Here is a 16,719-nt window from a genome sequence, read left to right on the forward strand (position 1 = left end):
GATATCCAACAGGAGCTGTGTTGCTGTTCAGTGACTGGTGCAAAGCAGTAACAAGAAGTGTGTGTTTATTAAAACCAAACCAAAACAGGGAGTCCAGGAGTTTCCAGGAGGAAGGAAAACGTAGGAGAGGGCGTCTTCTCTAAGGAGCACTCTGCTTCCAGGACATCATATAGAACTGCCAGTTGGTCTTTATGTTGAGAAGTTTTTGCAGTGACTCATGATCTGGAAAACAAAACCAGCCCAGTTCTACTTTACTAAAGATGGACTTTTATGTGAGAGTAGTGAGGTTTGACTTGACTCGTGGAACTTGAAGCCAAAAATTCATAATCTCTTCTTGGGGGAGAATTGAAAGTCTTTTCACTTGCTGGGGTCAATTTTGTGGAGTGCAGCTGAAGGGTGGTGGGGGTTGTTCTGTATTTTCCCCCTCCTGTGACAGATTTATGAAGTATCTGAAACTCCTTGGTCTGACTTTTCTCTCCCCAATACTCTTACCAAGTTTATCCTCTCCACAGCAACAATGAGCAGGAACCCTGAGCTTGACTTAAGCCCTGAGAAATTATGAGGAAGGGAAAGTTTTTAGAGACCAGCTGTGAGCTTTCAGACCAAGAAAGGGTGGGCCAAGTGTGTATTTTTCAGGTCATACCAGTGCAGCCACCACTCTGTCCCTGTTCTAACAACACAGTGGTTCTGGCAGAGCATTTGTCCTGTAGGATCCCACCCACCAGTCCTATATTTGGAATATTTGGGCTGGAAGGCTCTTTACTGGTCCTGTACATCTGGAGAGGAGGGATGTGTAACATCACTGAGACAAGGCAAAAGTGGATTTTTGGGTTTTTTTTTTTTAGGCTGCATGTGATTGGAATAACTGAAGAGCATGAAAGTCATATTTAGTCCTGATCCAACCTTTCTATATTCTGGACACTGTCAATAGTTCATTGAGATACTCTGTTTTAAAACTCTCTACATAAGATATTAAAGATGGTTAAAGTAGTTTTAAGTTCTGTATTCTCCTGTAGTAAAGAATGGATGTGACTTTCCCTTTTCTTCTCTCAGTCTGTCAATGAAAGTAGAGTCAAGCTTTTTGGTCCTTTCAAGCTCCTTTTCGTTTCTAAATTTTGGAAAGGTCAGCATTTGAACCAAATAAGTTGAATTGATGGAAATATAAAAAAAAAGTAAAGCAATTGTTTGGGTTTTTTAAGTAAATTCTGGATCTGGGTGTTCAGACTGTTAGTTCAGTAACTTCATTTTATTTCAAATATCATTAGTGTGTTTGTTTAAATATTTGTAATATAAATTATTTTAGTAGATCATTGTAAGTGTAGGCTGTAATTATCAATATCTATAATTAAATTTGCCATGGGAATAAAATTGTTTACTCTTTAATCTTAATTACAGATTTAGTTTGATCTTCAACTAGAGAATTCAAAGTAGGGACAGGTAACCAGTGCAGGCTGCTTGGGCACTTTGGGAGACAACTAGTGAAGGAATGCCAGTTAAAAGAAATTTGTGCTGGATAAAAATATAATGCTGAGACACTAAAGGTGATCTGGATCCTGTCAATAGTCCAGTTGTGGCAGCACGAGACTATTGGCAAATCCATTTGTCCTTCCAAATAAAGCTGTGGAATTTGAGTGGTGCAGAAGTGGATGTTTTCTCCCTTTGTGCTGCCTCAAACTTGGAGGTGAAATTTGATTCAGAGACTTAGTTAATATGCAAAAACCATCTTAAAAGTATCCAATTTGCATGTAATAAAACTTGAGTACGTTTTGGGAGACTGCAGTGTGTGTAAATGGAGAGTCTTTAATTGAGAGTAAATTCATGTGGATTCAGTTTAAAATCTGCTCAGTCAGGTGGTGCTCAAAGCAGAAGGAACCTGCTCATGCACCTGCTCTGGAATCCTCTTGGTGGTTTTTCTTTCAGGCAAAACAGTACAAACTGCAATTTTTCCTTGAAACAAACATTCCCTGTGGAGGCCAAAATCTTTGACAAATGACAAGTAAAAAAAAAAAAAAGTTGTTGTCAGATCCTAAAATCTGTGAAGTAATTTAAAGTCAAAATGAAGAGACCCAAGTTTTCTGCTGGGCTGTGTCTGCCAGTAAATTCCAACACTGGACAATTTGCCTTGTGGAAAAGAAGATTGTCCTTGAAAGTGAAGAGCTTGAAAAGTTGGGTGTGTTTATGGTAGGAAAGCATTTTTCAAGGTTTGAGGGATTTTTTTTTTTTATGTGTTTCTGAGGCACAGTTGGATAAACATGGACTGTGATCTTCAAAAACCTTCACAGAAGTGAAACTGCTGCAAAGCAGGGTGAGCTGGGTGGGGTGTGAGCACATGCAGATAATCAGCAGTGAAGAAAGAAGGTTGTCCACCCAACCAGTAGAACACAAACATTTCAGCTCAAAAAAAGAGGCCGTAGCACTTTGACATCATTATCTGATATTCCAGTGACCTGCACTTTTAATTTCACTTCAGTGGCCACTTAGAGATGCTTCAAGATTTCTGAGCACCTTGGCAGAGAATGTCCATCCTTTTCACTGGAGATTATTAGACTGCTTGGGTTGGTTGGGTTGGGGTTTTGGGCAGGTTTTTGTTGGTTTTTTGGAGGTGTCTGGAGTGTTCCTTGAGCTCACAGTTTGATTAGTAATAAGTATAAGCACAAATTGCTTGGAATTTCTGAATTTCCCAATCACACTTTGTGATTCCCTTCTGAACTTCAAATTCTGTTCAGCCTGGGTACACCAAATGTTAATAACAAATTGAAAGTGAAATTAGAAAGAAAAAAAGCCGGCACAGAAAGATCTGAAATACTGTGCCACCAACTCATTCAAGAAAAATACAGTTTCTTTCTAAGACATTCTACATCTCTGAATACTTTCCTTTTTTAGCTCTGGAAACCAGTTCATATGCAGTTCAGAATTCTTCAAGGCAGTTCAGTGTCTGAAAAGAGAAATGATTGGAGCTCTTGAGCTTGTGGTGTGTGATTTACAGTGTGGATGGGGAGTATTTTAATGTGCTGCAACTGTGAGGTGTGACACAAAGTAGGGGACAAAGGAAGCACGTGTTTTATAATGCAGTGTGTGTTTCTTACTGTCCCAACTATTAGTTTTATTATTACTTTTAACATTTCTGTGCAAACGTGAAAATACATAAACTGATTGCAATAGAGGAAGTGTTAGGGATTAGTTTTTTCAGAACATACCAGGAATGCCTTGTTTTAGGGTTCTTTTTTGATGTGACAAATACAGTGGCCTTAATTTGCATCAGGGGATGTTCAGATTAACTATTAAGACTTTTTTTTCACTGCAAGAGTTGTAAAGCACTGGAACAGCTGCCCAGGGAAGTGGTGGAGTCGCCATCCCTGGAAGTGTTCAGAGGATGTGGCACTTGAGGACGTGATTTAGTGGTGAACATGGATGGGTTGACAGTTGCACTTGATGATCTTAAAGGTCTTTTCCAACCTCAGTTATTCTGTGATTCCATACCTGTGGTTATCTCTTGGCAGAGACATCAACAAAGGGGTGTGTTGGGAGTCTGGTTCTTTAATGAGGGGGGAAAAAACCATGCATAGAACAAGCAAAATTTTGTTGGAGGGGAAAAATCTCAACCCATGAGAAGAAATCAGGAGCCTTTGGTTCTTTCAGCAGTGGTCCTTCATTGCAGTTTGTCTGAAATTATGGGGGTTTGTCACTCCTGAATTTGGGTAAAGCAGGGGGAAGGTCCTTGCTGCTCTTGAAGGGCCGTTTTATGGCTTTGCTGTGTGACAGATACATTTTTCTGCTACAGTTGCAAGCACTGGAAAGAATCCTAGTTGATAACTCTGCTGGCTTTGTGATATTTGGACTCTGTGAGGACCATCAGTGATCTCAGAGTATCTGCTCTGTGTTGTTGATGTCCTGCATGGCCAGCTGGGGCTGGTCCCACACAATATTGAAGGAAGGTTCAGGACCCTGAAGGAGTTTAGTGTGTGTGTGATTTTTGCTTTGTGGCCTTTGCACAAACCACAGCTGATTTAATTAATCTGTGATTTTGGATCATGGTGATAGAAAAGCTGAGTTTCATCTGGAGAACTCTTGCTTTGGGCCTGGCTGTGAAACTCCTGTGTCTTGGTGCGTTTGCCATGATTAAACATTTTCCACTGATTAATGCATGTTGGAAGACAGTCATAGAAGCATTCTTTCATTTTCCACAGTCACAACTCCAACTTCACTAAACTTGGAAAGTTATTTTTACCCTCAGATGATGTTGACCCATTACTTCTGCAGTGGAAACATCTGGCAATTCATCCATATTGTTTGAGTGTGTAACTTGTTGCGTAAGATTTAATTCTTTAAAGTTGGGAAGGGAGAGTTTATCTGGGATCCTTTTGCCATATCAGCTCAGGAATTAATTTATTTTTCTTCTGGAATCATTTGTTATGCATCAAGGTGTTTCTTAAAGGTAACTTTTCTTTCTGGTAATTTTTTTTTCCCTTTTTCAATGCATTAAAGTTTAAGGTGTTTAAGGTTCAGCAGGATCTGCCTCTAGCAGGTCTTCTCCCCTCATTAGACTTATTTCCTGTATTTATGGGGGTAATTCTGCAGTTCAGTTGTTGGCCAGAATCTTAGTGTGCTTACCAGAGTTCAGTTCTTGGATTAAACCAATATGATGGTTTATGAGGTTGTCTCCATTTGATTAAATTGGCTTTTTTCTAAAAATGGCAGTAAGTTTAATGAGTGCATCCTAAAACTTACCCATTAGCTGCTAAATAGTTGCATGTTGCTGGATAGTTTTTTTGTTATTTTGGTAGATGATTAAAATATTTCACCTGTCTGGTAGTGTCCTGCACAAAAACTTTCCTCTTTCATATTTCCTTCTGCTTGGCATCAAGGGTAATGGAATTAAAGGGAAGGAATTCTTATCTGAATTGGCATCTGAGACTGAATTAATTATGCTCAGTGTCTTTTAGGTAGTAAACCAGCTCTTTAGTTTAGCTTTTTGTGTTAAACTTTGCTCTTCCATAATTTTGCCTCTTATTCTGTGGATATCCCTCCTGTTTTACTGAAGCATGAGAGTGGGTTGGGGGTTTTTTGGGTTGGTTGATTTGTTTGTTTGTTTGTTTTGTTTTGTTTTATTTTCAGAAATCAGGAATTTTTGAAATACTTTCATAAAACATCGCATTTAACTTTTGTTTGTGGCTTGTAGCTATGCAGGTGAAATACCCTAGTTAGAAAGCAGTGGACAAAGTGCTTTAGGTTCTCTTTTTTATTTTCATCTGGTTGAAATCAGTGTCCTAAGACATCTGCTTGAAATGAGCTTTCCTGGATAGGACAAGAGCTTGCAGTATTTTAGTACAAAATATCTGTTGTTTGGAGCTCGGTGCTTCAAGTTGAAACAAGTCATGCTGAAGAAAAATGAGAAGAGTCTCTAAATTATTATTATTTTTTTGGCTGAGGGAAATATCTTTCGTTCTAAGTACAACAATTAAATTTCTAGGTGTCATGTTAAAGATTTAGTAGATGTATATTGTAAAGGAAATGCAACTGCTCTTGGTGTCTAAAGCAAAACTTCACATATCTGGGATTTTATTTCCATACGAGATTATTGGCTGGTTGTCACACTTATGTAACTGTGAAGATTCTGAATTCTTATTTTACAATAGTTTACAGTGTGAGACAGTCATTGATGTTTAAACATGTTGACCTGTGGAGAGCAAAATCCTGACTGTTGGTTTGGTTTTTTTTCCAGGTAGGAGAAGACAAAGAGCACATCGTCCTCGCTCTCCGATACTGGAAGAAAAAGATATCCCACCCTTGGAGTTTCCTAAATCCTCAGAGGACTTAATGGTGCCTAGTGAGCATATAATGAATGTTATTGCCATCTATGAGGTACTAAGGAACTTTGGCACTGTTTTACGCCTCTCTCCTTTTCGTTTTGAGGACTTCTGTGCTGCTCTGGTAAGTCAAGAGCAGTGCACACTTATGGCAGAGATGCACATAGTGCTTTTAAAAGCAGTTTTACGTGAAGAAGACACTTCAAATACTACCTTTGGACCTGCTGACCTCAAAGATAGCGTTAATTCCACTTTGTATTTCATAGATGGAATGACGTGGCCAGAGGTCCTGCGGGTTTATTGTGAGAGTGACAAGGAATACCATCATGTTCTTCCTTACCAAGAGACAGAGGACTATCCTTATGGACCAGTAGAGAATAAAATCAAAGTCCTGCAGTTCTTAGTGGATCAGTTCCTTACCACAAACATTGCCCGGGAGGAGTTAATGTCAGAAGGTGTCATTCAGTACGATGATCACTGTAGGGTTTGTCACAAACTCGGGGATTTGCTGTGCTGTGAGACCTGCTCGGCCGTGTATCACCTGGAGTGTGTGAAACCCCCTCTGGAGGAGGTGCCCGAGGACGAGTGGCAGTGTGAGGTCTGTGTGGCACACAAGGTGCCTGGAGTGACTGACTGTGTTGCTGAAATCCAAAAAAACAAGCCCTACATCCGACATGAACCCATTGGATACGACAGGCACAGGAGGAAATACTGGTTCCTGAACAGGAGGATCATCATGTGAGTAAACTAATAATTTCTGAACAGTCATATTGTGTTGGATGTGTTTCAACATATACTGGAAGTTGCTGTTGCCAACTTAAAGCTGTTCTTTCTTTAGGTAAATCCATTGCTTGCTGTTCTGTTAGCAGGTTGCTAAAGACTGTGTAATTAATCCATCATATTTATCCAAAATTAATATTCTCATAATCCATATATCAAAAGGAAGAAAAACCAAGGCCTCATGCTTAATATTAATGTGCTTAAAACATGAATGTGAGGAAAAGGAAGGGAATTTTCATGAGAACCCTCCAGTTTCTTGCAGAAGTTACTGGAGAGAAGTTGAACTCTTTTTATGACAAGTTGTGGTGTATCACTGCTTGGGTGGTGTTTGGCTGCCAGCTACTGGTTTGATGCTTTTGAACCTGAATTTTTTAGAGGCACTCCAAGATATTCACCACAGAAATGCAGGAAATGCTGCACTGAACACTTCTGCAGTGTAAACAAAGTCAAAATAGCAAGACATACCTGTCTTCAAGGGAACTGCTTCCTGTGTTTCACACACTTTGCTCTTACTGGTTTATCTTCATATACAAATGTATCTCAAAACAATTGTATATGTAATCAAACCCTTCTTAGTGAGGGCATTGTGCCCTGTTATTTTTTACCCGAAAAGTTGAATCTGAAATTATAAAAGCACTTCTGGAGTTTCACAAGAAAACAGCTGAAGATTGGGTTTTCTTTAATAAAAGACAGTTATTATCTAATTGTTCTCATAACAGGGGAGAAATAATGTTTAAGTGAAATCAATGGTATTGTTACTTCATGAGAAATAGAGATTTTACTAGATTTCTTAAAAGCTTTCCATTCAGTGTGGAGAAAATAAGCCACAACTGGGTACCTTGACAGAATTTCATACCAAACAGCTCACAGTGGATGTTAAGACAGTAGCCAGTGTCTTTAAAAGGTACTGTTGATGGTGTTACATCTTGCAAAGAAGACACTTCTAAGGTCTCATGGTAGTCCTTCAAAATGTGGGGCTCTGATGCTTTAAGTATTAATTATTGCTGCTCTTTGTTCCCTGTGTTCTCCTTTCACACTTGTAAAAAAAGAGTGAACTTTTGATCGTTTTTAGTTTCTCTGGGCTATAAATGCCACAGTAGTTTCAAGTGATCTTTTAAAGGAGGCAGGGCATCCTTTATACTCTTACCTTTTTTTTATCTCTACACTTCATGCTTGTACTCAGTCACCTGCTCTGCAGTTAAGTGGTGGATCATTCAGATGGTTCCCCAGGATGTGATGGGCAGCCTGGAGCTGTTGAGATCCCAATTCTTTGCCTCAGACAGAATTTTCTACCTTCTGTTTCCAGAAAATGTGTTGAAAGTTTGATTTTTTTATTATTTTTTTTTCCCCACAAAAAGCCTGGTTGTGAAGGACGCAGAGCTGGGATTATTTTTGCTCTACTTACTTGTGCTTCAATAACTTATGGTCTCCTCTGTGTATGGCTTTTGTGTCTCTCCTCTCAAACTCTTGAGGGCAAAGCTGTTCTAAAGATGGGTTTGCCTTCACTACTCTACTGTGCTGGCAGAGGTCTGGGAATTCACATAAAAAAATCCAGAGTCACTCACTCAGGAGGTGATTTTAAGATAAATAGGCAGACTTTGTTTCCTCCCTATATGAAGCAGATTGGTAATTATTTTTAACTAAACTTGATCTGTGAAACAATGTTTTTTTTCCCAGTGAAGTGGAGTGTTTGATATTCAGAGGATTTTGATACAGGCAATACCTAAACATGTTTTAAAGTAAAATAAATCTTGCAGGTGCTTCGTGATCCTTTGATATTTGCACATGTGAGGGTTGTTTCTCACATTGGTAGTAATTTTAACTGCACTAGAAGAGGCATCTTCAAAGGTTAAATGTATTGAGTTTTTAAAAAAATAGCATTTTGGCATTCCTGTGGGCAAATTATTTGTTTCAGAAATAATAAGTCAGGTTTGATGAAGCTGGTTCTGACAGATGTGCAGCAGCAGTGCTTGAACAGGGCAGTGTGGGATGAACAGAATCAGCCAATTCCTCTGGACTTCTCAGGGAACTTTGACATAATTAAATTTATGGGCAATGTGCCTTAAAACTATACTAAAACCAGTTCATAGGGGGACAAAAGTATGTACTACACAACTAATTTCCAGGGGCATACAACTTTAGTAACTCATATGGATATTAAACTCTGTACTTGCAGTTTTTAATGCCCTTTGAATTCAGTAAACAGTTTGTGTTGCAAACCCAACCATTTTGCACATACAGACAGATATATATATATACAGTTACACACTGAAAAAGATCAAACCACCCCTGATGTCTTGGATAACTGAAGAATAACTTAAAGGATGACTGCCAAATGCTAAAACCTGAGATTCATGAAATAATATTATCATATCAACTTTATTAAACTGAATGGAATGTATTCCCCAGTGCCGTGTGATCAAATATATCAGGGGAAACTAATAGATCTAAAAATAATCTGCACAAATACCCATTTGATATCTTGCCCAGGGGGATTAAAGAGCTGAAATCCTAAATTCTTGGTGGGCTTGTTTTTCAGTAGGGTTTTTAGGGCTTTTTACTTCTTCTCCCCTCTCCCCCTATAAATATCATAGATCCATCATACCACTGGTTTTGTCACCTTTTAAAGGGTTTTGTAGACTTGTTGTTCCCTGATACTTTTATTTCCATTACTTGCTGAGGGTAATAAGCCTTGTTTAAGCCCTTCATTGTGTTTTTGTTCCACCTCTTCTCTTTTACAAAGATGGAGAAGTGCCCATTGAGGGGGTTCTCCTCATAACTGCCCATGAACAAATATCAACAAGATTAAAACAAAACCAAAAAAAAAGAGCAAGAGAAAATTCCTGAGGTTTTTGTTTCAAGCTGTTTACAAATTAAGGCTGATGCCTCTGGGTCAATTGTATTTGTTTTACTTGTGAAGATTATTTCTGCAAGTTAACAGCTCTGGAAATTTAGGACTTGGACTTGCATTGTCCCAGTAAACTCCTGCAGCGTTTTAACCAGTTATCTTTCTATAAATATTGAGATGCTTTGGATTTATCAAGTGTCTGTGAAAGAAGATAATGAAACAGTGTGTGGCTTTCATTTTGATAGCAGAAATAGGGCACACATTGTTATTCCTGAGTTGTGTGGATCTTCCTCGACAGTCAAAAGCAGCTTCAGCGTTTTTGCAGCAAGATTTGTCATGCTGTTTATGTTCTTAGTGGGTCCTCCTCTATTTTCTCCAATTAATTAACAAGGGTTCGGGTCTTCATTTGAATAGATTGCTTTAAACAATTAACTGAATTCTTCAGTTTCTAATTGTATCAGCATGGAGTTTAGGAAGGGCTGTGTCTACTACTACTGATAATATTTCATTATTACTTGAAAGTTCGAGCATCTTCTGTGGTGTTGTTTTTATCAGTCTCTGCAGCCTGCTGGGGAATAGTTCCTGGCAGCCAAGGAGGCTGAAAGAGGTAGGAAATGCTCATGTGATCCTTTTCTCCCTCCTTGGCCTCACACATTGTATGTGACTCAGCTGAGTCCCCTGGAGACTCGCTGGACCTGTGCAGCACCGAGCTGGCAAATCCGTCTGGCTCGTCCGAGAAAAACAGTGGGAATCGGTCCTTGTGCAGCCCTGGATCTTTCCATCTTCTCTTTATGACAGCCCTTCTGATTTCCTCCGGGGGCAAAAGTAGTGTCCCTTTAGCAAATGCAACAAGATGGTCAGGGAAAGTTAGCATAAATCATTTAATTGTTAATTTAAATCTTAACTACCTCGGCCAGAATGGATTGCGTGGAATGATTTCTGCTGCATCCTCCAAGGCTTCCCCTGGCAGGCATCTGAGTCTTGACAAGACGTCTGGCCAGAGATGAGTTTGGTGGAAGCACAGACCAGCCAGCTTGTGCCATTTCATTTTCTGCCTGTGCTTTTTCAAGAGAAAACTAATTCCTGAAATTCTCCTGCTAAGATTGTGAGAGCCTTCAGTTCAAAACAAACTCTCTGCGCAAACCCCAAGATAAATGAAGCAGAAGGGTATTAAAATACTCTTGGATAACCTCATTGTCTGTTTCTAGAACGTTGTCTGAGCAGTTCTTTAAGGGCAGGACTGGAATCACACATGGAGGGATTGGCTCCAGGTGCTTTCTACAGGACACTCTTGGTGCTCTGTTGTCTGCTCTTCTCATGAGCCCCGGGGTTTATTGGCCTGCAAACCTTTCCTGGTGCTGAAGGCTTTCTCTTGAGTTATCCAGGGAAATTGAAGACAGCAGCTAATTGCTTTGCAATCCAATGGAACCTTGTAACACTAGAATAGAGAGATCTGAAGGAACAGGAAAAGCCAGATGCTGCTTGGGCTGTTCAGGTGACACAAACACACATCCTGGCTGCATTAGCGTGGGTTTGCTGGACAGGGGGGAGAAGGATGAAAATAAGAAAACACTTGGATGATCCCCATCAAAATTGAAGCAAGGTGTACAAGCCTCTGTGCCTGAGCTACTTGTCTGGGAAATGGGTCTAGGCACAGCCTTCCCTCATGGTGTGATGGGAATATACGGTCAGATTTAATCTTATATGTTTTTTTCCAACTCAAGTGACTCTGTGATTCCATATAAAGCATTCACATTGTTGCATATCTAGGTCATATAAGAAGATGCATAAATGGCATTATTTCTCTAGCAAATAATCCTGTAGGCGTTCAAAATGAAAGGTTAAAGTTCCCCTTTTGGTGAGTTAAGAAATAAACAGCCTCATATTCTGCAGGGCAGCCTTACAATCGCTGCTCCACCGGGGTCTTGCACTTGCCACCCTTGGAAATTTGCCAGGGAAAGCTCAGAAGGGATACATTCCCATTTTGTTTCATCCTTTTATTTTCTCTGGCTGTATAAAGCTCTATTCTTGCATTCTCATCCCCCCTTCCATCTCAGTTTTTGGGTGTTTGCCTTTATCTTCCTTTGCTGTGGCTTTTGTTCACCACCAATAATAAAAGCGCTGTCATTCCTATTGTTGCTAGTAAATAACTCTTGGTTTAGAGGAAACATGGTTGAAACAGTAATTTTTCTTTAACATGGAAGTTCACAGGCCCAGAATATTCCATAGAGTCAAAAGATTGTCAGTGTTCAGCTGTTACTTTTTGGTGTTGTATGTGGACAGTCTTCTTGAAATGAGCTGTTTTCTGACAAAACTTGTCAAGTGTAACAGGTTGGTATGGTTAAAACAAAGGGAATATTGGCAGTTTAGAGGAATGAATGGGTAAAGTAGAATGAGTTGCTTTTCATGAGCAAATGCCTTTATGAGAGAGATGAGAGTATTTCTTTGCAATAAACCATTTTTTTTTCATCAAAACCAGAAGTCTGTTTTTTAATAATGGTTGTGACAAGTGAGTAGTTGAATTTTGAGCAGTATTACCATTATTAGCTTCATAACCACCTTATTTCAGTAGTATCCTGATTGGGTTGCAAATATTAGTTGTTTCAGAAATACCTTGTGGAAGTTGCCTTAGGGTTGTTTGTGTTTCTGAGTCCCTGAGGCCAATTTTTACCATCTTTATAAGCCACAGGGAGGCAGCCAGGAGAGAGGAACCTGCAATGATTCTCACAAGGATCAGTCTCTCAAACTGCCCTCAGCTTTCCATTCCTTTGGACGCTTTGGATTAGGATTATCCATGAGCCACAGGCCTGCAGTGCTTTGACAGGTGGTGCAGGTGCAGCAGGAGTTTAATTCCTTTCCACAGCGAAGGCCTGGGGGTAAATGAGCGTCACCCCCTCGGTGTTGGGAGCACTGGGATGTGGTGTGGAGGTGAATGGTTGGGCTCAGGGCCAGCCTGGAGCTGCTGCTGCTGCTCAACAGGGCGGAACAAGCCAGGCTGAAGTCCAGAGTGTTCTCCTTGTGCTCTCAGGTGCTCCAGGAGAGCCTGTTACCTGAGATATTTATGGAGCTCCCTCAGATCTGGTGGCCCTGCTGAGGTGCTTTTGGCACTGTGGGCCTCCAGTAGTTCTGTTTGGGCTTGTGGAGTCATGGAATAACCCAGATAAAAACAGTGGAAATCCTATGATCTTTTCAAAGGAGAGTATTATGACTCTTGTCCCCTCCTGGTGCTTCACAGGTGGATGTTGTAGAGATGCCAATATAAAGTATTTTATGGATGTGACATTCTACTCTTTGAATTTTCTAACTGTGTTTTTTCCTGAACATGCAGTTACAAACACTACCCATTAGGGATTCTGAACCCATACCCTCTTTCATTGCAAACTGTTTGAGACTTAGTAGTAAATTACTGGTTACAGTAATACTAAATATAATGAGAATAAATCTTGTTGTCACATTGGACTAACAGGTTTTGAGGAGACTCTTCAGAAGCTTTCCCAAGGAAGCTGTCAGGAGAACTGAGGGAATGAAGACAGGGAGGGAAGCAAAAATGAATACTGAGTATTAAACTGGGTGCATACAAGTGTCCACATGTGCTTTGTTTGTTCGCAATCAGGTATTGGCATTTAATAGTTCCCTGCAGAAAGCAGACTGATACTAATCCTTGTCATTTATCTAGATATTTTAAAATTAATATATTTTTAAATACTCCTACAGAGAGGAAGATTCAGAAAGTGAGAAGGATAAGAAAATCTGGTACTACAGCACAAAGATCCAGCTGGCAGAGTTGATTGAATGCCTGGACAAAGATTACTGGGAAGCTGACCTATGCAAAACCCTGGATGAAATGCGTGAGGAGGTTCATCGGCACATGGATGTGACAGAAGACCTCACAAACAAAGCAAGGGGCAACAACAAGTCTTTCCTTTCTGCAGCAAATGGTAAGAATGTTTTCTTTAGTGGGAATAAATGCTGCACTTTGAATTTATTTTATATCAGAAGCAGGATTTATGTCGTGTTATTTGTGCTCTGTGGCTCTGCAGGTGGTTGTTTATTTATTGATGACAACATACTTTCTGTTGTAGATGAAATTTTGGACATCATCAGAGCAAGAAAAGGAGAAATAGTGGAAGATAAAAACACAGGAGATGATGAAGGAGAAAAGGCCAAAAGTGATGGTGATAATGACCAGGCAGATGCTGAGAGAGACAAGGAAGAATCTGGAGACCAAGATAAAATTGAGGAAACACAGAATGAGCAAGATGTGGAAAAAGAGAAAACAGAAGGTAAAACAAATTCGACTGTGCTTTAGCAGCTCCATTTCAGTGAAGTGAATCTTTAGTTAAGAGCTTCACTTTTCTTTAAGTGTTAATGTGATGCCTTTTTTTGGTATGATTCTCTAAGATATTTTTGTAATAGGTGATATTTGACAGTTCCTTTATGCTTGCATGTTGTAGTTGTTTTTCTTGTTAAGTAATTGCACCAATTTTCCTACTCCTATACAGCTTCTAGATCCCCTGCCTTGAGGTACAGGAGGCACTTACAGGTTGTGATCAACAGGTTTATAGTAAGCCATATTACATCATTTTTAACTTTTTCCTCATCACAGGGAGTTTGTTCTTTGATTCTGAGACAATGCTGTCTCATAGCAAAAGGAAAGAAAAGGAAAAAGCTCAATATTTTTCAGCATTATAAATCAACCAAAAAGCTGCTGCAGTTGCTTTCTGTGGATGATGCCAAATGACATCCTAAGGCATAATAAAGAAAATCCCTAAAGTTTTGTTGTGGTTTTACTGTAGAGGCAACAGTCGTTGGGGATAAAAGTAACTCTGTGACACCAAGCACTGATGACAACACCACAAATCCTTCTGCAGGAGACAGTAGTTGCCCTGAAGGGAAGAACGTGGGGTGTCAGTCAGAAACCCTTGATAGCAACAACGTGGCAGAGAAGAAGGTGGCACCAGAGCTCCCCCTGGAACTCTCAGGTACAGAGGGCACTGTTACTGATGCCTCTGTAATTTGGGGAATCTGTGAAGTTTTTCTCTCTGATTTGTCCACTAAAACCATTCCCAGTGTATATCACTCATGCTGTTTGCTTGCAGTGCCATCCTTACTGCTACGTTGTCATTATTAACATTTCAGAGTTAATTTTCTTGCAACTGGTGCTTGAAATCCGTGATCCTCTGTGACAAGAGCATTGTTTCCATGCCTTCTGAAGATGACTATGGCTAAGCTTTTTATTTTCTATTTTCCTTATATTTTATTTTTTCCATAGTGATCCATGATGATTGTTAGTGTCCTCTCAGAGTTTATTTCAAATTCTAATTTGCTGCTGGCTCGTTTATTATTTTAACCTCTCATTTACTGTATAAGTGACTAACAAACAAAGCATTTTCATTCAGTGTGAAAGCAGTTTCATTCAAGGTTAAAACTGTCATGGCAGGAATTTTAAACAGATTGAAAAGTTATAAGCACAGGGGCTCTTGTGTTTGAATGTGTTTTCTTCTGCCATGTCATGATTCAAATGACATAATATAAATTATTGAATTAAAAAAACCTAACCAAACTTTTGCTTTAGGAATAAACGGGACTTGACTAAACGTAACTTAAATTATCAGTGCACTATTTCAGAATTATTTTCTATTACATTTAGAGTTATATTCTGTACAAGGTTTACCAAATAACCAAGTGTTGTTCTAAACAGCTGATTACTGTTCAAATAATGAGGATTTTATTTTCAGTTGTTCAAAATCTAAACATGGTCTAATCTGTGTTGTAACCATACTCAGTGTGTTATGTTTTAAAATGTGGTGGTAAATGTTTTCCCTCCTACAGAAATAGTTTTCCAAGCAGGGACAGATTGTAGTCCTTGAACTTGTGGAAGTCAGTGCATCCAAACCTTGTAATAGACTTTCTTAACAGAAGGATAAAATGAAAATTAAGATTAATCTGTAATCTGGAAGCCCCATAATAAACCCTTTTAGTACAGAAAATGTCTTGGTGCATGAGACAAACACCATATATTTTAGATACTTGGCCAAATATTTTTGCCTGTTCTCATATTTTTTATTCCCTTTTAAAGTTGTTAAATTGAGGTTTAATTGGAAAGATACATATCCTATAATTTTGTTTCAGACACATTTCTGGGTTTGTATTTTATTTTAAAGATTCACTTATGTATTTATCATTATTTATTATACTTTCACAAGTACTTTTCTCCTTCCAAAGCTTCTGGAAGTTAAATTAGTGGGTTATTTTTTTGTAGGAAAGTGTGTGTGGAGAGGGTTTTTCCTTGTGTCTGATTTACTATATTTACCATAATGCTTGTGTTCCTACTATGAAATTCCAGATTGAGACTCTCCTTTCAGAGAGAGGGAAGGATACTGAACTAGGATCAGTGAGGCAGTTCCCCCCAAAGAGGAGGAAAATAAGAGTAAAATGCAAAGAATGTCCATCACCATCCTTGTTAAATGTAATTTGGATATTAGCCTTTATTGATTAAGGTCTGGTTTGGGTGCTTCCATTCTATAAACAGGCATGAAAAGAGTTCCATCTTTTCTCATAGTAGAAAGGGAAGTGGGTCAAACAGGGGTGGTCACCGACTGGGCAAAGCCAGAATTGAAGATGCATTCAGGTTAAGGATCCTCTAAGAATCCCAGAATATTAATCTTGCTGCTAGGAGTGAATACTGCACAAAAAGCAGGTTTTTATTCTCTCACCTTTCTTAACAACAGCAGAATTCCTGATGTTTTGGGAGGGTTCTGGAAACAGAAAGATCTTGGAGTTTTTAACCAGCTGAACTGTGCCTCTTTAGCACAAAATCCAGAAGAAATGGCTGGTTTGAGGGACAGGGGTTTGTTCCTGCTGGGAATGTGGTTTATTTGGAGGTAGCTGCAAGTCACTGATGTTTAGTCCAAAGGTCCTTCTGGGGCAGCACAACAGGTGAGGTGACAATAATCCCACAGTGTCAAGACACACAAACGAGGACAACTGGGGAGCCAAAACCCACATGGAGACCCATCAGACTGTAAGGAAGGGGCTGATATTATATTTTAAGTGGGCTGATATTTCCAGTGGTACCAATTGAACTGAAATCTGGGGGATTCCTCAGAATTAATGAGCTGAAGACGAGACAATCAAAGACTCTGTGGTAAACAAGGGGAACTGAAAGGTCTGTGCTCTGAGGGACAGGTAACACACAAGAAAGCCAGAAGAGGGAAAATCATAGGAGCTGCAGGAAGACCAGATTTTATAAAATCTGAATTCTAAATGCAAAACAAAGCCTCA

General features: G+C 39.4%; 1 protein-coding gene across 17 annotated transcripts in view; it reads left to right on the forward strand.

The window, feature by feature from the left end:
• BPTF (bromodomain PHD finger transcription factor) overlaps window positions 1–16,719 on the forward strand; it is a 58,253-nt gene that overhangs the window by 5,830 nt on the left and 35,704 nt on the right. For 14 of the 17 annotated variants that reach the window (XR_001874228.1, XM_017811829.1, XM_017811828.1 and 11 more), the window contains exons 2-5: window positions 5,723–6,545; window positions 13,150–13,373; window positions 13,518–13,718; window positions 14,232–14,417. Coding sequence is in view for 16 of the 17 variants with exons in the window: in XM_017811829.1 (XP_017667318.1) it covers window positions 5,723–6,545; window positions 13,150–13,373; window positions 13,518–13,718; window positions 14,232–14,417 (1,434 nt within the window). In the remaining variant the exon portion in view is untranslated. Of the gene's footprint in view, window positions 1–5,722; window positions 6,546–13,149; window positions 13,374–13,517; window positions 13,719–14,231; window positions 14,418–16,719 lie in introns of those variants that run through there. The other 3 variants (XM_017811844.1, XM_017811836.1, XM_017811839.1) reach the window with 3 other exon arrangements.

Source organism: Lepidothrix coronata, unplaced genomic scaffold, assembly GCF_001604755.1.
Source record: "Lepidothrix coronata isolate B3197 unplaced genomic scaffold, Lepidothrix_coronata-1.0 Scaffold34, whole genome shotgun sequence".
In the NCBI taxonomy this organism is placed as follows: domain Eukaryota; kingdom Metazoa; phylum Chordata; class Aves; order Passeriformes; family Pipridae; genus Lepidothrix; species Lepidothrix coronata.